We start from the raw sequence: 21,224 nt of genomic DNA, 5'->3' as shown, positions 1-21,224 counted from the left end.
CAGAGAGAAGGGTCTTCCTTTGCCGTTGGTTCACCCTCCAATGGCCGGTGCACTGCGGCCGGCGCACCGCGCCGATCCAATGGCAGGAGCCAGGTGCTTCTCCTGGTCTCCCATGGGGTGCAGGGCCCAAGCACTTGGGCCATCCTCCACTGCACTCCCTGGCCACAGCAGAGAGTTGGCCTGGAAGAGGGGCAACCGGGACAGGATCGGTGCCCCGACCGGGACTAGAACCCGGTGTGCCGGCGCCACAAGGCGGAGGATTAGCCTAGTGAGCCCCGGCGCCGGCTAGCAAATGACTTTTGAACGCAAGATGTATGGGAATGATGAAAGGCTGAATTTGGGTTTCCCCAAAGTCACTTGTAGTTTTGTTTTCCTCTCAGCAGAGGTTGTTGGGGTCATGGCACCTGAAAGGAGTCAGAAGTTAGACTCGAAGGAGCAGGCGGCTAAGGTGTTTGTGCCTTTGTTCCATCAGTCAGAGACGCATTCTTGCTTGTGTCAGGTGTCTAGATGCTGTGTCAAGAAAATTCATTCTCTGCTTACATACTTTATTCATGCTTTCTAATTTCTTGATTTTAATTAACTCTTGAGTGAATAAAGTATCTTAATTTGATCCAAAATAATAGTCTTGATTTTTATTTATTTATTTATTTGAAAGGCAGAAGAATTATAGAAAGAGAGGGAGAGACAGAGAGAGAAATATTCCATCCTGTGGTTCACTCCCCAAATGGCCATAGTGTCTATGGCTCGGCCAGGTCGAAGGCAGGAGCCAGAAGCTTCTTCTGGGTCTCCCACGTGGGTGCAGGGGCCCAGGGACTTGGACCATATTCTATTGTTTTCCCAGGCACATTAGCAGGGAGCTGGATCAGAAGTGGAGCAGCCAGGTCTTAAACCAGCACCCATTTGGGATGCTGGCATCACAGGCTATGGTTTAACCCGCTACACCATACTGCAGGCCCCAATAGTAATTTTTAAAAATTACCTTCATTACCATCCAGTTCTAAATCCAAGGAATCATGAATTAATCCTGATCCTTATCTGAAAAGCCACTCATATTTATGAAATATTCCCTGATATTATGTTTCAGTGTGCATCAATTTATTATGTTTGTGTATTGCATATATGTGTGTGTATGTAGTAAATAGGTTTTATTAATTTTTTAGGTTTATTTTATTTATTTGAAAGACAGAGTTACAGAGAGATGTAGAACCAGAGAGAGAAAGGTCTTCCATTCGTTGGTTCACATCCCAAATGACCACAACAGCCAGAGCTGAGCTGATCCTAAGCCGGGAGCTTCTTCTGGGTCTCCCACACAGGTGCAGGGGCCCAAGAACTTGGGCCATGTTCTATTGCTTTCCCAGGCCATAGCAGAGAGCTGGACCAGAAGAGCAGCAGCCAATACTGGAACCAGTGTCCATATAGGATGCCTGTGCTACAGGCTGGGGCTTTAACCTGCTGTGCCACCGTGTCGGTCCCTGTGTTATTTCTAGTAAGCAAGCATTTTAAACCAAGTAAGTAAGGTGATTATAAAAACTGAGACGAATCTTTGTCATCCTCACTTCCTGGTTGGAAGCTTGGCGTTGAAAACTCCATCTAATTGGAGCATATTTCCTCCAAGGGCCCTCCCTACCTTACCCTTCTGTTCTGCTCTGTGCATGGGAGAGTGTGACTCATTAGCATATGTTACTTCTGGTGGAAGAGTCCCTGGAGGGCCATTCTTCTACCGAGGAAAACGACGTCGTATTCTGGCTCCAGCTTCTGAGGTCCTGGCTTCTCTCTGTGCAAGTGCTGTGTGAGGTCACGTCGTGGGGCACAGCCTGTCTGCTTCTGACGCTAGCTTTCTGTGAGGAGTAACACGCACTGGACTTCCTCGGATTTCATCAGATGGAGAGGGCAGTGTGGAGCATAAAAGTAGATTAAAATCTTTTGCATGAAGTTCTATGAATGGGAGACCAGGAGAAGCACCTGGCTCCTGGCTTCAGATCAGCGAGATGCGCCGGCCGCAGCGGCCATTGGAGGGTGAACCAACGGCAAAAAAGGAAGACCTTTCTCTCTCTGTTTCTCTCTCACTATCCACTCTGCCTGTCCAAAAAAAAAATAAAAATAAAAATAAAAGAAATTCTATGAAACATTGATTATGAACACACTCAGTGAAATAAAGAGATATATTTGCTCTTTTCACCAAAAGATATAATTTATTAGACCTCAGCATACTGTTGCCTTTTCACAGGAAGTATGATTTGCAGGAGGGTGGACAAGTGGGGAAGTCTCTGGAAAGCGCAGATGGTTCTTTCCCAGCCTTGGCAGCACTGGGTCTTGGAGAATGGAGTTGAATGGTTTGCTGAGGGTCAAGCCCCAAATGAATTATTTTTCCCTTTTCTTGGAATAAATTTCTATTTTGAAATCCACAGAGGAGAGTTCAAAGTCCTTCCAGTGTTGATTGGAATTAGAGTTCTTTTGGGCCCAATTTTTTTTGGTAATCCTCATGACAAAAGCCAAATAAAATTCAAGAACTTGTTAGTGGTCCAACAGTGGTTGAAGAGATCATTAATTCATGGGTTCAATTGCAAGTTCAAATTTCAAGTTGAAAATCAGCAACCTAGCTTTTAACAGGTGGGCTGGCTGCAGGTGGGCTGGGTGCAGCTGGGCTGGCTGCAAGTAGGCTCACAGCTGGTGGGCTGGGTGCAGCTGGGCTGGGTGCAGCTGGGCTCACAGCTGGTGGGCTGGCTGCAGCTGGGCTGGCTGCAGGTGGGCTGGGTGCAGCTGGGCTGGTTGCAGGTAGGCTCAGAGCAGGTGGTCTGGCTGCAGGTGGGCTGGCAGCAGCAGGCGGGGCGGCAGCAGGACTGTCCACAGTAGGATGGGCGGCAGCAGGAGGCCTGGGCATGGTGCAGCTGGCAGCAGGTTGGGGGAGTGCAGCTCACCACACAGCAGGGAGGCACACAGGTGCCCTCCACGCGGCAGTCAGGGCGGCACCACCGGGTGCGGCAGTTCACAGCGCCAGAGACACACTTCTGACCACAGCTGGTTCCGCAGCAGCTGGGCTGGGAGCAGGTTGGTTGGCAGCAACTGGCCTGTGAACAGGTTGGCTGGCAGCAGCTGGCTTGAGAAGAGCTGAGCTGGCCACAGCTGGAGCCGCAGGTCCCACTGGTGGAGCAGCTGGGAAACCCACAGAAGCTGGTGGCAAGGCAGGCCATGGTGTGAGGAGTTGGGATAAGGGTTGGGTTGCTTGGAGAAGTTTTTGAGTTTTGGTGGCGACTGCATGGTGAGTCTTTTATAAGCCTTGGTCAGCTACTATTGACATGATTCCCAAAGTCTCTTCCTTGTTTATGTTCAAATAATTTGCCTTTGAATGATAATTGACCTGTCTCTGAGTTACTTATTTAACCCTTTGAAAACCTTTAAAAGTTTATTTTATTTGGTCTTCAATTAAGGTTCTTTGCCATAGTTGAGTAGTCATTAGCGTTCATTGGGAACATTACCCTAGGACCCCCATGTTGGTTAAAATGTCCTCATTGCTCCAAGAATAATGAATTGATGCCCCTCACCTTTAAGGAGTGCCAATGTTACTCAATACTGATGCTTTTTATTGCACTCTTGGGTCTTACAGTCAGTTTAACTCCCGACAACGTGGCCTCCAATGCTGGTGGCTGCCCCTTCTCTTCCCTTCTCAGCTTTGCTTTACAGCCAGGCAAGGAGTGTAAAGGGGATGTCAGAAAGGGTTGATTTCTTTGGGTCTGAAATGTAATGAGTTATTATTGTCAATATTTTGGAGCACTTCTTGTCTGCCTAGGCAGTTCTGACTATCTTCTCTGGATCAATTTATTTAATTTTCACAGCCATTCATAGGATAGATACCATTGCTACTCTTATCTTCTATGTGGGCAACTGAGCCACAGAGTTATACGTAACTTGCCCAAGGTTTCACTAACAAGTGATGAGCCTGAATCTATATATTCTGACTGCAGGCTAAACTCTGTTAACTACTACAGTCAATTTCCACTTTTTTATGGAAGCAGTTATTCTAAGAAAAATTAAAAGATGGAAAGAAAACATGAAAATCTGCCCACTTCCTTCCAAATGTTTTTGAGAGTAACAGAAAGAAAGGCAGAGTTTAAGGTGAATGATAACACCATTTCCTAAAGATTTCCAGAAATTTAATTTGTTTATTTATTTGTTTATTTGGAAGGCAGAGTGACAGAGAGGGAGAAATAGAGATCTTTTCAGCTCTATCCACTTTCATCCACTGGATCATTCCCCCAGATGCCCATAACAAATAGAGCTGGGCCAGGCTGAAGCCAGGAGCCAGGAACTCCATCTGGGTCTCCCACATGGGTGGTAAGGACCCAAGCACTTGAACAATCAGCAGCTGCCTGCCAGGTATCTTAAGAGGGAGCTGAATTGGAGGCAAAGGCAGGCCTCGGTCCCAGCACTCTGGCATGAGATGTGGGCATCCCAAATGGCGATTTAACTCACTGCACCACAAGGCCCACCCTTATTTATTTGTTTTTTTCAACAGTATAAGAATAATTCAAGAAAAACTCACACGCTAAAATAGTTAACCTGCCTCACTTGAAGCTTCTAGTTTTTTGTTTTAGGATGTTCTATATTTTTAAATGTTCTTAACTGCATTAAAAACAATACTCTTACTAATTATGGTTTGTGACATACTAGAGTATGTCATACTATCACATTCTTACTAATTATAGAATGTGACATATATATTTTATGCTGTGTGACATGCTGTAGTAAGTTAGAGCTGTACTATGCAGATTCATTGTAGATGTTGACTGTGAAGTTTATATAATTTGAGTGCAGCAACTCCTGAAGGTGGGGATGAAGGTCTTGTGTAGACCTAATGTGAGGTGATTTGACCTGCATGGAGCATGGGCTCTGCTACAGAGAAGTTAGGATGCCACTCCAGGGGTTTGAGCCAAAATGTTAAGTATTACTCTGTTTCTCTAGAAATGACAGCCTTAAGTTTGGGTCATAACTTTTCCTAAATCATATTTGAGATTTATTTTCAAATCCCACATCAAACTTGAATAGAAAGGTATCATTCTTCGTAAGGTTCCTGATTTTTTTCTTTTTTAAAGGATTTATTTATTTGTTTGAAAGTCAGAGTTACATGAGAGAGAAGGAGAGGCAGAGAGAGAAAGAGGTCTTCCATCTGCTGGTTCACTCCCCAGTTGGCCGCAGCGACCAGAGCTGCACCGATCCGAAGCCAGGAGCCAGGAGCCAGGAGCTTTTTCTGGGTCTCCCACGTGGATGCAGGGGCCCAAGGACGTGGGCCATTTTATTCTGCTTTCCCAGGCCACAGCAGAGAGCTGGATCGGAAGTGGAGCAGCCGAGACTCAAACCAGCACCCACATGGGATGCCAACACTGCAGTTGGCGTTGTTACCCACTACGCCACAGCGCTGGCCCCATCTTGATTTTTCTTAAGCAAAGCTACTGTGCAGTTTCTTTGACCAGCTAATATATATATATATTTTTTACCTTGGATAGCTGATATATGTGGATTTGTCATGATGGTAATCCCAGGAGCTATTTAATTCCTACTTAAATTTAGTAGAACCTTTGATACTGAAATGACTGCTCGCCCCTCACTCAAGTTCAGACAGTGGAGGAGCTGAAATCCTCACTGTGGACAGTGGAGACAGGTGCGTTGCCAGTTGGCCTCCAGTTCTGTGCCTCTCAACTGGGGCGCTGTTTTCAACATCTCCCTCAGTGCAAAACCCAACTCCATTTCTCTGCTTCTGGTCTAATTGCCCTCAGAATGGTTAAGAATAGGGTGTGGCACTTCAAGTTCGAGAATTTTACTGTTCTGCCACCAAAGACTAATTTGCACATTCCCTTACTTCCCCTAAAGAAATCAAGGAAATAGAATTTAACCAGAATCTTTTCTCCTGCTATTGGAATTCATTTCTTCTGCATTGATTCCCTTGAAAAGAGAGTAACAAGTCAGCATTGGTGGTGTTTCTCTGTGTACGTTTTCTGTGCTGTTATCATGGGCACGTCTATCTGTGGTCAGAATTTTTACATTTGCATCTTTGTTTTGTTTTGTTTTTGACAGGCAGAGTGGACAGTGAGAGAGAGAGACAGAGAGAAAGGTCTTCCTTTGCCGTTGGTTCACCTTCCAATGGCTGCCATGGCTGGCGCACCGCGCTGATCTGAAGCCAGGAGCCAGGTGCCTCTCCTGGTCTCCCATGCGGGTGCAGGGCCCAAACACTTGGGCCATCCTCCACTGCACTCCCGGGCCACAGCAGAGAGCTGGACTGGAAGAGGAGCAACTGGGACAGAATCCGGCGCCCCGACCGGGACTAGAACCCGGTGTGCTGGCGCCGCGGTGCTGGCCCACATTTGCATCTTTTTAAAATTACTGTCCTTACTCTGTTTCATCATTTCATTTAATTTAGGAGGCCCAGACCATTCCAATACCATAAGAATGAGTATTTTACTTCTGTTTAAGTTAGGTGCTAATGTTTTGAGTTATTTTTCCTGAAGGTGGCAGAGTTCCAGCGTTCTAGTTACACGTGTTTGGGGCGCTCCCTGTTCTTCCATCTCCATTTTGCTAGTTCTCTAACACAGTTGCATCCACCTCACTTAGGTCTGTGTGAGGTTAAGACATGGATGCACCAGCCAGTGAAACACACCATTGCCACCAGGGCTTCCGTGCTTCTGTGCTTCTGTTTGGGCGTCCATCCTGGTGACCTGGACAGGACAACACATAAACTCCCAGAACCTTCTTCCACTCCCAGCTCCTTCATCCTATACCAACTAACAAAATCTCCCTTTTTTCTCCTGGTGGCCAGCCTAGCTTTCCTGGGTGCTTTTGAGCCAGAGCCATCCTTGGTAACCAAGTGCATACAACCTAAACCTTACCCGAGGGGAGGCTCGAGAGCAATGTCTGGGGGCGCTAGCAGCTGCCCATGTCATAGGTTTTGAGTGTGGATGTGTAGGACCTGCCCTGGAGTGGGACTCTGTTCCCTCCGAGGAAAGGGCACATTGCTCTCCCTAATGGGATGCCGTCAGCCTGCAAGCTGTGTGCCCCGGATCCCCAGTTACCTGAAGGTAGCACTTTTTTTTTTTTTTTGGACAGGCAGAGTGGATAGTGAGAGAGAGAGAGACAGAGAGAAAGATCTTCCTTTTTGCCGTTGGTTCACCCTCCAATGGCCGCCGCGGCCAGCGTACCACGCTGATCCGATGGCAGGAGCCAGGTACTTATCCTGGTCTCCCATGGGGTGCAGGGCCCAAGCACTTGGGCCATCCTCCACTGCGCTCCCGGGCCACAGCAGAGAGCTGGCCTGGGAGAGGGGCAACCGGGACAGAATCCAGCTCCCCGACTGGGACTAGAACCTGGTGTGCCGGCGCCGCAGGGGGAGGATTAGCCTAGTGAGCTGTGGCGCCGGCCTAAATTATTTTTCATTACAAACATTTATTTTCTGTTTCACAGCCCATGAGGAGATTGCATCAGCTGATATTTGCTCTCACCATGTTCCAAATGTAGTTTGAAAAGCTGTCGTGTTATGGGGTGTAACCAGGTAATAGAACATCTGGCCCAGCTCAGTCAGTTTAGGAGTGATGTCTTCATTGCAGGGCATTTCAGCCCCTTTAATAGTCTGATGTGCCTTATAATCCTTCAAGGTGGTAATAAAATGCACAGCATTATTTGACCATTGAATATTTCCCCATCTTTGGGCATCTAAAGGGATAAATTATCAGTATGATCTACTCTCCCATGCCCAGAAGGGACATTGTAAGCAATAAAACTCGGTTCCCTGATTTTCCAGATTAGAAATAGCTGCCCAGGCATGTGAAGGGACTTTCTCAATAATTGCTGGATTGTTGCTGCAAAGCTGGGGCTAGCACACACGTTATGCTATTGTTCTGCAGCCTTGTATTTATTGCCTTTCCCATTTCATTTTATGCTTTTGTATACCTGGGGTGATTGAAAGAATTGTACATAGACCCATATGTGAATGAACAAATGAATGAATGAGTGCGACAACGCCTCAAAAATGTGAATGACGTGAGATTCCCTTCTGTAAAATGGGTAAACTTGGTATGTTGGAGCAGCTGGCCCAACACCTTGCACATGTGAGGACCTTGGAAAACATTCCCATGCACTGTGGTGTCCTTTCACTCAGATGTTTTGGCTGCAGAATATTGGACATTTAATGGAAACACACACACACACACACATCACTTTTAAAGGACATTATGTAAAGAACAAAAATAAAGAAAATCCAAGGTGTTATGTCATATCCAGATTTTGAAAAATCCCAGTGTCCCAATATTATTAACAAATAACATAGAAAAAATGAATAGTTCTAACAATAGCTTCATTATTCAAAGATGAAGTTCTTTATTAAGTCCCAGTGCCAATGAGCTGTTGGACTATTTCAGGTGATATTCATAGTAAAGTCTTACCAATGGCTTTTTACATGACAGGGCTTCTGTTGACACTGAGCTCTATGGATGGTTTTTGGTTTTCCATTGCAAGTGAATTTACATCCTAGGGAAATTCTATAGATGTGTGACAAGTCTTCACGTTACAGGTGCTGGAGTTCAGAAGGTTGTCAGGACTCTGCATTAGTTAGCATTGAGGTGCCGTCATCTCAGGATTTCTGTTAGAAGGAGGTTTTCAACAGGTGGGCTTCTAGCAGGTGGGCTCACAGCAGTGGCAGCAGCAGGAGGGGCGGCAGCAGGACTGTCCACAGTAGGATGGGCGGCAGCAGGAGGCCTGGGCGTGGTGCAGCTGGCAGCAGGTTGGGGGAGTGCAGCTCACCACACAGCAGGGAGGCACACAGGTGCCCTCCACGCGGCAGTCAGGGCGGCACCACCGGGTGCGGCAGATCACAGATCCAGAGCCACCCTCCTGGCCACAGCTGGTTCCGCAGCAGCTGGTCTGGGGGCAGATTGGCTGGCAGCAGCTGGGCTGGGGGCAGATTGGCTCGCAGCAGCTGGGCTGGGGGCAGGTTGGCTGGCAGCAGCTGGGTTGGCAGCAGCTGGGCTGGCCACAGCTGGAACCGCAGGTCCCACTGGTGGAGCAGCTGGGAAATCCACAGAAACTGGTGGCAAGGCAGGCCATGGTGTCAGGAGTTGAGGTGAGGGTTGGGTTGCTTCAAGATGTGTCTGAGTTGTGGCTGCTTGTTCTACCTTGGGCCTTTTATAAGCCTTGGCCAGCTCCTCTGTTTGTGACGGACAGCATTTTTATCTTGTTAGTCTCTAAAGCAGCTTTTCCAGGGCCCTCTGATTTTACATGCTGACTTATCTTAAATTTACCTCCAAATTGGTTTTTCCTTATTGCTCAGCTAATAATACTCACCAAATGTGCTTGTCCTTGGCAGAAATGTGAATGTTTTGTTTCCAAACAGTGCTGTAATTTCCACCCCAGCCTCAGCCTTGCTTCATGCTTGTGGTTACGTCACCTGACCAGGTGAGTCTTACCCACAAGAAGATGCAGTTTGGGGCCGTACTCACCAGCCCACAGGTCTCTGGGAGAAAAGTGCTAACCATGCACTGCACTTCATGAAAGACTATGTTTTTTTTCAGGTTGATAAGAATGTGGTCTTTATTATTAGCCAGATAGAAACTCTGACGAACTCCACATTCGTAGAAATTCATAGACCTCTCCAGAAATGGAGTCTCTCTGATTTCTGTTTTCTCTAAGATTCAGACATTTGTACCTGAGAAAATGTTTATCACCTCAGAGGCTATATGGAACAAAACCTCTTCCATTCCAATTTAATTTGAATGAGGAGCTAAACCTAATATCCGGTAATAGGGGAAACATTTTTTTAAAAAAAATTAAATTTTAAGTGAATTGCATTTATGAAAAATAAAATCAGCATTATATGGATTATCTGGACAGTATTTCTTGAAGGCAGGATTTCCTTTTCAGTGTGTGTTACTTTATGTTTCTATACACATATGAGAAGATCTCAGTCAAGGAACAAGACAACCAAAGTTATAAAGAGGGACCAAGAAAAGAAGGGAAAGGTTTTTTTTTTTTTTTTTTTCTGGATCACAGTGCCTATAAAAGTAGATGAGGAAATGAATGATCAAGTAGGGCCCAGTAGGTAGAAAGAGATTAAGATAAATTTCAACAAAATAATAGCAGAAACAATTCCTGGTGACTTTCTAAGTATGTTTAGGGCTGGATGAGCAGAAATGAAAACACTGGAGTGTAACACATGTATTATTGTTACTTGTGGTAGGTTTACTCCTCTCTTCCAATCATGAAGCGCAGCATATAGTTAGCTTTCTGTGGAGAAGAAGCGATAGAATTACTTGTAAATCTGATTTATACCAGTAAAGATGTTCATGCCATCTGGGAATCATGGCTGTAGGTATGAAGTAGAAAAGCAGTCATAGGTAATCAGTGAATATAGGAGATCAAACAGTTAGTAAATTACCTTGTTCAACCACTTAGCATTATAAGTATAGAAGCTGACTTCATTCTTATTACTAATAGCATGTGTTTGTTAAACCCTATCACTCACTCTGAGAGTGTTAAGGTGTTATGCATAAAGTAAGATCCATTATATTTTTCTCATGTCTTATTCTAATGCACAAATCAGTGTTATGAGTAGGAGGAATCAATCAAGGAAGTGTTGAAAATAGAAACATTTAGCTTTAAAATTCTAAATTGGGAAACTTCTGTTGTGGTATGGATCACTTTAATTTTTCCTCAGAATCAGTTGATGTCAGTCAGAACACTGTGGAGTCTGGCAATGGCTCTGTTTTTTAGAGGTTAAGTGATTTGTTATATTCACACAGTACATAGCCAGAAGAGCTGGGTATAAAACATATCCCTTATTCCTAGACTAGTTCTTTTCATTTTATGCCATGATCCTTTCCAGGATTAATCAGTATTAGTAAAACTCTGTCTTCTGTTTTTAAAATATATTTTGTTTTTTACTACACCTTTATTCATAGACAGAGAACAGATTTAATGAATTTCATAGATACAATTCCAAGAATAGAATACTTTCCTCCCTTCTTCCCTCTTCCTTCCTTTCAAAAAAATTTTTATGATAACATACTTTCAGTTTTCTTTGTAATCACAGGTTCAATGCTTCTCTAAACAAAGACCTGTACAAATAACTGTAGGTAGGCCACTGTTCCACAGGGATATGGACAACAATCAAATCACAAGATGTCAGTTTTGCTCAATATACATTAGGGTTTTTTGTACTCTCTATATTAGAGTTCTAGAATAGAAATATCAGATAGTATGAAGAATGTACTCTGGAGTTGTGTTTTTAAATACGCAATAAATATGCATAAATGTGATAGAATTCTTTGAAATGTATTTGGACCAGAAAAGTTTCCTCCCAGAACTGCTGTAAGTTATATTTGCTCCCTAATTATTTCTGGCCTCCCACATTCAACTTAGTTGTGTACCTTCTGAGTTTCTATATTTATCACATCAGCACGTCTTCTTAGTTCATGGCCATCAACTTATTTCAACTCTTATTGTTCATCTCTTGGACCAGGGCAGCCAGCCTCCTAATTAGCTCCTGATAGAGATTTTATTCCTCTAGTTTTGGCCTTCTGTCCTTGTGAGGAATTGCCATAGCAATCACCCTGATGCCACACTTTTGTCATTCTGTTCCCTGCCCCCAAGCTTTCAAGAGCTCCTTACTGCTTACAGCATTAAGAGCAAACTCCTTTGGCTAATGTTTTCCTCTCTCTTTCTTCCTTCCTTCCTTTCTTCCTTCCTTCCTTCCCTCCCTCCCTCCCTCCCTCCCTCCTTCCTTCCTTCTTTCCTTCCTTCCTTCCTTTCTTCCTTCCTTCCTTCCTTCCTTTCTTCCTTTCTATGTGGTATGGAACTGTGAGCAGTATTTCTTCTTCTCTTTTAAAGAAAGCTTTTATTTAATGAATATGATTTTGTAAACAAATTTTACAGTTAATTTTCATGGTACAACTCATTAAGGACAGAGATCCTACATGGGGAGTAATTGCACAGTGCCTCCTGTTGTTTACTTAACAATTAGCACTCTTATTTATGACGTCAGTGATCACCTGAGGCTCTTGACATGAGCTGCCAAAGCTATGGAAGCCTTTTCAGTTTACAGACTCCATCAGTATATAGATAGGGCCGTAAGCAAAGTGGAAGTTCTCGCCTCCCTTCAGAGAAACATACTTCCTTCTTTGATAGCCCCTTCTTTCTACTGGGGTCACACTCACAGAGATCCTCCATGTAGATAATTTTTTTGCCACAATGTCTTGGCTTTCCATGCCTGAAATGCTCTCATGGGCTTTTCAGCCAGATCTGAATGCCTTAAGAGCTGATTCTGAGGCCAGAGTTCTGTTCAGGGCATTTGTTATTCTATGAGTCTGCTATGTCTCCTGCTTCCCATGTTGGATCATTCTCTTCTTTCTAATTCTAGCAATTATTATTAGCAGACACTTGGTCTTATTTATGTGATCCCTTTGACACTTAATTCTATCTTTATGATCAGTTATGAACTTAAACTCATCACTTTGACTAGTAAGATGTCATTGGTACCTGCCAACTTAATGGGATTTGGAGCCCATGGCAAGTTTTTAGCTTTACCCTTAGGGGTAAGTCTGAGGGAGAGTGTGCTGAACTGTACAGCTTCTCCCTCTCTTATTCCCACTCTTATTTTTAATGAAGATCAATTTTCAATTGGATCTAAACACCTCTGATTAATTCTATGTTAAGTAAAGAGTTCAACCAATGGTATTAAGTAGAAAAATAAAGTAATAAACTGTTCCTCGACAGTCAAGACAAAGGCTGTTCAAGTCATTGCTTCTCATAGTGTCAGTTTCACTTCTACAGGTTTCCTTTTAGGTGTTCTGTTAGTTGTCACAGATCAAGGAGAACATATGATATTTGTCCCTTTAGGACTGGCTTATTTCAGTAAGTATGATGTTTTACAGATCCATCCATTTTAAAAAATTAAATCTGGTCATTTGCAACAAATTGGCTAATATTTTCTAAATTATTCTTCCACTCTATTCATCTGGACAACCCTTGTCTCCTCCCTCCATACTTAGGCTGGCACTGACTCCATTGCTAAGAATGCCCCCTTCCCTCTGCTCTGGGCCCCAAAATTGAGCTTCGGGTAATCTATATCGTTCTTCCCAATCAACAGGACTTCTCTGGTGGCCCTATAGAGCATGTTCTGCTGTAAATTTTTCATATTCTACTTTTTAGATGAATTATGTTGGATTTGACTCTTCCCCCTTCATGTATCTTGTGTAGGGGAATATTTTTAACTCAGTTTATATTTCTATTCTGTGTTATGAAATCTGTGACTTGCAGATATCAGGCAATCATACATTTTTGTCGCTGTTGTGCTTAAATTTAATGAAAATAAAAGCGGAAAAATAAATCCGAAGCTGTACTTGCAAGGCCAAAGAAGAGAAGTTTATTAGGAAATAGGCGAGTCACAAGAATTCAGATCTAAGATGGAAATAAAGAAGTCATTTCTGTTACAAAGACTTGAGAATAGCCCAGGTCATTGCCAGATGAACCTGGATCTCTATTCCCAGACCTGGGGTCTTCATGGCTCAGGGCAGGAGGTTTGTTAGGGAGCATGAAGATCATGGGAGCATGATCTTCTCAGAAAGCTGGCTGCTTATTCAAGGCAGTCAGTGCACAATCTAGCAGCAGGAGCTGCAGGGGGAGGTCCTGCAGACCATGCGGCAGGGGGCCGGCTGGCAGCAGGGCGGCCGGCAGCAGGGGGCCTGCACAGAGAGCAGCTGGCAGCCAGTGGTGGTCCAGCAGCAGGGCCTGCAGACCACGGCCGTGCAGGACGAGGGGCAGCAGCTGATGGGGCGGCAGCAGCCCTGCTGCAGGCCGCAGGGGTCGCAGCAGATGGGGCGGCGGCAGGGCTCACAGATGGGGCGCGTGCAGCGGGGCACGCAGGTGATGGGGCGGCACACGGTGGTCTGGCAGGACACGGGGCGGCAGCAGCAGGGGTCGCGGCAGCAGCAGGGCTGCAGGCAGCCTCCCCCACAGCTCTGGGAGGAGAAGGAGCCGCAGCAGGAGCCGGTCATGGTGGTGTCTGGGGCTGGTGTGGGCTGGAGGGTGGAGAGGAGTTGGGTGTTGTCAGGTGTGAGTGCCTTCCTCTTGCCCTGGGCCCTTTATATACCCTGGCCGGGCACTGGTGACCTTTCTTGTTTATATTTTGGCCAATTAAGTAGAATTTGGTTTTGACTAATGATTGCATGTGACTAATGGGTGCACATGATCTCATTAAATAACTCTTGCTGCATTTGTAAATATGGACATATTTACACTGTTCATCATGAAAACTGAAAAAGTTCATAGCCATTTGAGAGGACAGCAGCTCTTGATGTTTGAATAGCCAGTATCCAGGTATACCTGGACAAAATAGTCCTAAAGGAACTTCAGCTTGTAAAAGAAATTAAGCATAGAGTAGTGTGTTGAGCCCTGACTAGATCCTCGGCTGGCCTGTGAATCAGATGTGTCCTTTCCACTCTTCTTAAGGCCTCTAAGAATGACTCTGTCTTCAGTTTTAGATTCTGTGATTTTAATCCTGTGAGTTTAAACTGCTTGTTAGATTCGTTTTCTCCAGACTTAAAAAAAAAAATTCTAGGTGAAACCTCCAATGGAAGCAGTTTCTACCAGCTGGCACTGCATCCCTGGAGAAGCCACCTCCTGCTGAGAAGCCACCTCCTGCTGGAACCCTGTCCTGACTCCCCTTCCCAAAGATGCCCCTTTTCAGCATGAAGCAGCCAGAGGCTCATCACCCAGTTCCCCTAACAGATGTTAGGGTTTCTATCTTCGGGAGGTGGGAATGTGAGGAGTCAGATGGATTAATAGGTACTCAGGGGATCCCAGTGGAATTTGGGGTGTAAAATACTTGCTTTCTTCCCCAAAACATTATCTTTAGCAAGAACAAACAGGCCACCCTCCTTCCTTCAGAGCCTCCAAATTTACCGTGAGAATAGCAAGGGAGCTCTTCCTGAGCTCACAGCTTATTGTGAAAACAAGTTACCTATCCCACCCTCAGCAGGCCAGATAGGGTGGGGCACTGTAAATGAGGCCTTTGGATGGGTTTTGTCTCCACCTGGTAACTGAATGCCAATCTGATTGTCAAGGTTTTTTTTGAAATTGTACTTAAAAAGCCCACTGCCACCAGTCCCTTTGGGTTTATTCCTCTCTTGGAAGCCCCCCTCCATGCCACTCTAATAAATACTTTTAAATCCCCCCCAAAAAAGATGTGTCCTTCCATGTGGATTTCTTGGGAATACGTTTGCTGTCACTTGATATAGAAGAATATCTGGTCCTTGGATAGGACAGAAGCCCCTACACTTGTGTGGGAAAGGCACAAGGTGTTTTCCGTAGACTTGGTTAAATGCAGGGATAAAGTGTCCGAGACTGCCATAGAGCTTCCTTTCCTCCAGTGCAGGTGGCGTGCAGCTGTCGTCCTCTGCTGCGTTGCATCTCTGAATCAGGACCTTTCAGCACTTGTCTTCCTGGGGCTTGCAGTGAAGAGTTGTGGAATGGGAAACTTTTCTCTTACTGCACTGTGATGTGGATGCTGTAACTATCAAGTGATAAGATGCAGGATTTTTTTTTTTCCAGCCAGCATTGCAGACACAGGCAGGATGCTGTTGAGATGACGCACACTGGGAGGACACATGGTGGTTCTCTCGTGGCACCTGCTAAACGAGTTTTATGTGCTGCTTCGGGAAGTGTCGCCAGGGGCAGGTTGGGAATGGCAGTAGAGAAAGAGACTCATTGCTTTCCACTTTTACCACTTGTGTTACTCACCAGACAAGAGTTAGATTACTTTAGGATTGTCCTCATCCATCAAAAGAATGCCTGGAGCCCTGGGATCTCAAGCTCCTCAAATGGAATTTCAAACATAATTTCAAAACTCTGAAAGGAATGTAAATTGATTCAACACAGTCACAGCTAGGGAATCTGGAGGGAGACCTCAGCTTGGTCTCATGGCTAGGACCTTTGACTCTCACGTCTCCCATTCCTTCTTCTGTTCCCGGACACGGGGTTTGGTGGAGCATAACCAGAGCCTGGATAGGAAGCCGTAGGTTCTGCTGTAGCCAGGGCACGTTCCCTCATGATCAGTATTCGTGTGGCAATGGAGTCTTCACGATGATCCCAGTTTGTGCAATGGGAACCTCTTCAGAATGTATCTACGGAGCAACGCTAACGTCTTTAATGCAGACTCTCCTGACCCAAGTCCGAGGTGACTGCAGGGCAGTTTCTCTCCCTTGTATAAAGACCCGCAAGGAAATATCTGTAAGTCACTCAGGGAATCCCTGGGCATTTACTCCTCTAATACACATATTCCCCCCTCCCCGGGGCGGGGCCGGGGGAGGATTCTCTATTCAGGTGGGGAAAATATGGTCCATGCTGCAGGTATTCATGCGACAGGGCTGTGAGAACACAGCTGCGTGTCTCGACACTGGGGGCACGGCCTGTGCTGTCTCCTGACACCACTTGCCCTGAAACCAGGCACCATGAATTTAAAGCCCTGCCGCTTACTGGCTGGGGATGCTTGGGCCACATTAATAATAGTGCATATCAGGATTGTTGAGAGGATTAAATGAACCAGCATGTGCCAAGCACTGAGAACAGTTCCCAACACTCAGTGTCTTGTATTGGTTAAATAAATAAATATACTTAACATTATATTAGCACCTTGTAAACTCTAGAGTTTGAGTTGAGAGCAAAGACCAACATTTTTGGCAGGGAAAGGGGCCAGTTCTCTACTATGCCATCACTGAATACACATTAAATCAGAGCATTCAGAGTTGATTTTGAGTAACAGAAAAAGTTAAAATAAAAACACCTGGACAGAGGATAGAGGGCTCCCTCTCATCAAGCTGTGACTTCTCAAGAAAATCAGGTGTTGATGAACATACGGGAAGTACAAGGTACTTCAAAAAATTCATGGAAATTAGAATTAAAAGATAAATTGATTTTTTTGCAAAAAAAAAAAACTATGAAATCCATGCAAACAAGGGGCCTTCAAAAGTTCATGGAAAATACTTATTATGATTCAATAAGTGACAGTCTTTTTTTAAGAAAAGTTTTTATTTATTTGAGAGGTAGAGATATAGACAGAGAGAGGGAGAGACAGAGAGAGAGGTCTTCCACCATCTGGTTCACTCTCCAGATGGCCGCAATGGCTGAAACTGGGCTGATCTGAAGCCAAGAGCTTCTTCCAGGTCTCCCATGCAGGTGCAGGGCCCCAAGTACTTGACTGTCTTCCACTGCTTTCCCAGGCCTTAGGCAGAGATCTGGATTGGAAGAGGAGGAGTAACCAGAACATGACCTGGCACCCATGCAGGTGCTGCAGGTGGAGGCTTAACCCACTATGCCACAGCACCGGCCCCTTAGTTAATATTTCATTACTTGTTTTTCTTCAACTTCAAAAATAGAGGTGGGCAAACATTGTGGTGCCAACATCCCATATCAGAGCTCCAGTTCAAGTCCTGACAGTCCATTTCTAATCCAGCTCCCTACTAACATGCCTTTCAAGGCAGCAGAAAGTGCTCCAAGTGCTTGGATCCCTGCTACCCACATGGGAGACCCAGTTGGAGTTCTGGACTCTTGGCTTTGCCTGGACCAGTCCCAGAAATTGTGGCCTTTTGTGAAGTGAACCAGCATATGGAATCTCTCTGTCTCCCTCTGCCTTTTAGTCAGTCGCCTTTCAAATCAATCTTAAAAAAAAAAAAAGAAAAAAAAGCCAGAAGTGATTAGCCACGTGTTGTCTATGGTCCCTTCCCCTTCTAACCTACTGGACATTCTGTGATGTGCCAACAGGTGTCGGTTCAGCAGTGAAACCAATAGAGTGGGAGTGTGTGTGTCAACCCAGACGCGGCCAGCCAGCGTGTCTGTTGCTGCAGGTGTTTGGCGGGTGTGGAAATCTGTACACCTGCTGGAAGTGTGGTCATGCCCACGTTCCTCAGTTGCTGTGCTCCCTGAATGCTACTTCCGGTGCTTGCGAGAAAGCCACTGTGGCTCAGGTTATTTCAGAGAACACTAGAAGAGCACCATTCTGCATCTTGCCTCGGAAATCTCTGGACAAAGAGACAGTCTGCCGCAGGGAAGTATCACAAAGAGTACAATGTCAAGCTGACAGCGTTAGGTTTATTTATTCAACAACAGATAACATGATGTATGGAAAGGGGTTCTCAAGAAAGCGCAGGCTGTTCTGCCACACAGCCGGCAAGGACATCTTGATGGACCTGGGCATATCCAGCGAGACCCCTAGTGGTGGTGGGCTGCTCAGTGGCAAGAGCTGCAGGGGGAGGTCCTGCAGACCATGCGGCAGGGGGCCGGCTGGCAGCAGGGCGGCCGGCAGCAGGGGGCCTGCACAGAGAGCAGCTGGCAGCCAGTGGTGGTCCAGCAGCAGGGCCTGCAGACCACGGCCGTGCAGGACGAGGGGCAGCAGCTGATGGGGCGGCAGCAGCCCTGCTGCAGGCCGCAGGGGTCGCAGCAGATGGGGCGGCGGCAGGGCTCACAGATGGGGCGCGTGCAGCGGGGCACGCAGGTGATGGGGCGGCACACGGTGGTCTGGCAGGACACGGGGCGGCAGCAGCAGGGGTCGCGGCAGCAGCAGGGCTGCAGGCAGCCTCCCCCACAGCTCTGGGAGGAGAAGGAGCCGCAGCAGGAGCCGGTCATGGTGGTGTCTGGGGCTGGTGTGGGCTGGAGGGTGGAGAGGAGTTGGGTGTTGTCAGGTGTGAGTGCCTTCCTCTTGCCCTGGGCCCTTTATATACCCTGGCTGGGCACTGGTGACCCCAGGGCGCAGGATATTTCCTTGTTTTTGTGAATGACATTGGCATTTTTGCAAGTTTTCTAGACATTTTTTAGGTGCTCAGGTACTCCTGAAGACTATTTGTGTCCCTTATTTAATGGAGCCCCATTATATTTGGCTATTTATGGCTCAAATATGAAATTAATGACCCTACTTCAAAGTCTCCAATTACCTTTACCACTCAGTGATGCTTCTACGTCCCTGGGTGATGTTTTTGTAGCATGAGGTAGCTGTCATGCTCTCTGGGCCACTTACTAACCGTGGCCTTGGGCTCCCCAAGCCATGAGTGTGGTTTTCCACTACCAAGCCAAACAAATTGGGACTAGTAAGTAGTATACGAATATTTTGAAAAAAATCATGGCTTGTCAGTAAAAGAAGAATTTTCCAGCCCATGTTTTGCTATTTATGTATTTGAGAGAGAGAGAGAGAAAGAGAATATCTCCCATCTGCTGGTTTATTATTCCCCAAATGCCCCTATAGCTGGGGCCAGGCCAGGCCACAAGCAGGAGTTGAGAATTCAATTCGATTCTCCCATGTGGTGGCAGGAACCCATGCACTTGAGTCACTGCCTGCTGCCTCAATCAGAAGTGGAACCAGTACCCAGGCCCTCTGATATGGGATGCAGGTGCACCAAGGAGCATCTTAACTACTAGGCCACATGCCCACCCCTCCAGTCCACTTTTTGGATCCGTGGGAATACATCTTGGTTAGCCTGCATCATCAGTGATTTTTGTCTTAGATACATGCTCATTGACTTCCATGGTTTTATTCTTCCAAACCAAGGTGACTTTCATTATTTTTAATCTTCATGATAGCCACTGTTATTCATGTTTAAATATGCTGCAAGCATCATTCTAAATAAAATAAATGGATTAATTTGTTCTTTATAGGATTCCTATGAGATAGGTATTATTATGTTCCTCATTTTATACAAAAGGAATCAGGGAAATAGCTTGTCCAAGGTCATACACCTACTCAGTATTGAGCCAATACTGCTTCCAAAACCATCTATGAGAGCAGTACTGTAAACCCAGAACAGATTGTGGGCATCACATTCCCAGCCATTAAGAAGTACCTTTTAGGGGCTGGTGTTGTGGTGTAATGGGTAAAGCTATGACCACCAGCATCCCATATGGCTGCCGGTTCATGTCCTGGCTGTTCCACTTCTGATCCAGCTCCCTGCTAATGGCCTGGGAAAACAGAGAAAGACGGCCTAGAGGCTTGGGCACCTGCCATCTACACAGGAGACTCAGATGAAACTCCTGGTTCCTGACTTTGGCTTGGCCAAGCCCTGGCCGTTGTGGCCATTTTGGGAGTGAACCAGGGATGGTAGATGGATCTCACTGTCTGTTTCTCCCCATCTCTCCCATTACCCCTCCCTCTCCCTTTCTGCCTGTCTCTCTTTTTTTCTCTGTAACTCTGAATTTAAATAAATCCTTTTTTTTTTTCAAAAAAGGAAATTCTTTTTATATAGGGATTTAAAGTAAACATTCAGTTTTAAAACAATTGTTATTTGTGGCATGGTTAATTGTTAGAGTCATCTCTATATCTTACCAATGTCTTCAGAAATAAGAATTCCTAACTCACACTCAGCCTTCAGAAAATTCCAAAATATAACCCTAGGAGATAGTCTCACAGTTGGGCAGGTTGCGTGGTCATGGGCACTATGAGCAAAGCCAACAGGATGGTGAGGAAGTCAAGGGACCCGAGCCTGGCCAGGTGGAGGTGTGATCTTCCCAGAGTTATTCCAGCTGGAGGTGTTTCAGACCCGGCCCAGTTCATACCCCAGGGTCCCTCGCATCTCTCTGTGTGCTGTGCTTAGGCTCATTCCCGCTTATAATCCAATTGTGATTTTTCAGTGGTTTCAAACTGTCAAGACTTACAGGAAAATTACGTCACTCAGTCATTATGTAGCTTTTGCCTCTTGATTTGCTTGGTACTAACCTGTCTCTTTACTATAAAATCTCTTCTAAGTACGTGGCCAAAGGCTCAAGTTTAAGCCTTCTTATTGGTCACAGCACTTGTACAGTCTGTCATAGGCTCACCTGGATTTCCCCAGCTTCTGGGGCTCACTGGGGCATGGGGTTACCAGGGAAACAAACAAGATCCAACAGTAATGGTGAATTTGGGGGAAAACAAAGCATTGCGTGAAAAGTGCTACAAGCTAAGGAAGTTACTCGAAGGCTATCAATGAGAATTCTATGGGAGGAAAGCATGTAGTTGGAGAATTTAAAAGGGGTGATCCATGTAGGTAGAAAGAAACTGGAATCTATCCGTTGGTAAGCTGTCAGACCCTTACCAAAGAGAAAGCTCTGCTGTGCACACACTGAAAGTGCAGAGGTTTTGAATGTAATGGGCTTTTTGTTAAGAACCTTTTTTTTTTTTAACATGATATTTCAACTTTTTTTCCCCAAATAGTTGATGTAGTCTTCTGCAG

At 45.6% G+C, this 21,224-nt stretch overlaps 4 protein-coding genes across 4 annotated transcripts; all 4 read right to left on the bottom strand.

Annotated features, from left to right (window-relative positions):
- Nucleotides 1-2,603: 2,603 nt before the first annotated feature.
- Nucleotides 2,604-3,191, bottom strand: LOC133746810 (keratin, high-sulfur matrix protein, B2B-like). Its single transcript, XM_062175063.1, has one exon. The coding sequence runs from the start codon at nucleotides 3,189-3,191 to the stop codon at nucleotides 2,604-2,606; it is 588 nt and encodes a 195-aa protein (XP_062031047.1).
- Nucleotides 3,192-8,655: 5,464 nt separating this feature from the next.
- LOC133777282 (keratin-associated protein 1-3-like) lies at nucleotides 8,656-9,087 on the bottom strand. Its single transcript, XM_062216787.1, has one exon. The coding sequence runs from the start codon at nucleotides 9,085-9,087 to the stop codon at nucleotides 8,656-8,658; it is 432 nt and encodes a 143-aa protein (XP_062072771.1).
- A 4,547-nt stretch (nucleotides 9,088-13,634) lies between these two features.
- LOC133777283 (keratin-associated protein 2-1-like) lies at nucleotides 13,635-14,030 on the bottom strand. The gene has a single exon (XM_062216788.1). The coding sequence runs from the start codon at nucleotides 14,028-14,030 to the stop codon at nucleotides 13,635-13,637; it is 396 nt and encodes a 131-aa protein (XP_062072772.1).
- A 4,228-nt stretch (nucleotides 14,031-18,258) lies between these two features.
- Nucleotides 18,259-18,654, bottom strand: LOC133746809 (keratin-associated protein 2-1-like). Its single transcript, XM_062175062.1, has one exon. The coding sequence runs from the start codon at nucleotides 18,652-18,654 to the stop codon at nucleotides 18,259-18,261; it is 396 nt and encodes a 131-aa protein (XP_062031046.1).
- Between the last annotated feature and the right edge of the window lie 2,570 nt (nucleotides 18,655-21,224).

This window comes from Lepus europaeus, chromosome 18 (genome assembly GCF_033115175.1).
Source record: "Lepus europaeus isolate LE1 chromosome 18, mLepTim1.pri, whole genome shotgun sequence".
NCBI lineage: Eukaryota > Metazoa > Chordata > Mammalia > Lagomorpha > Leporidae > Lepus > Lepus europaeus.
Note: the sequence above shows the minus strand (reverse complement) of the source record. Positions and strands in the feature narration are given on the sequence as shown.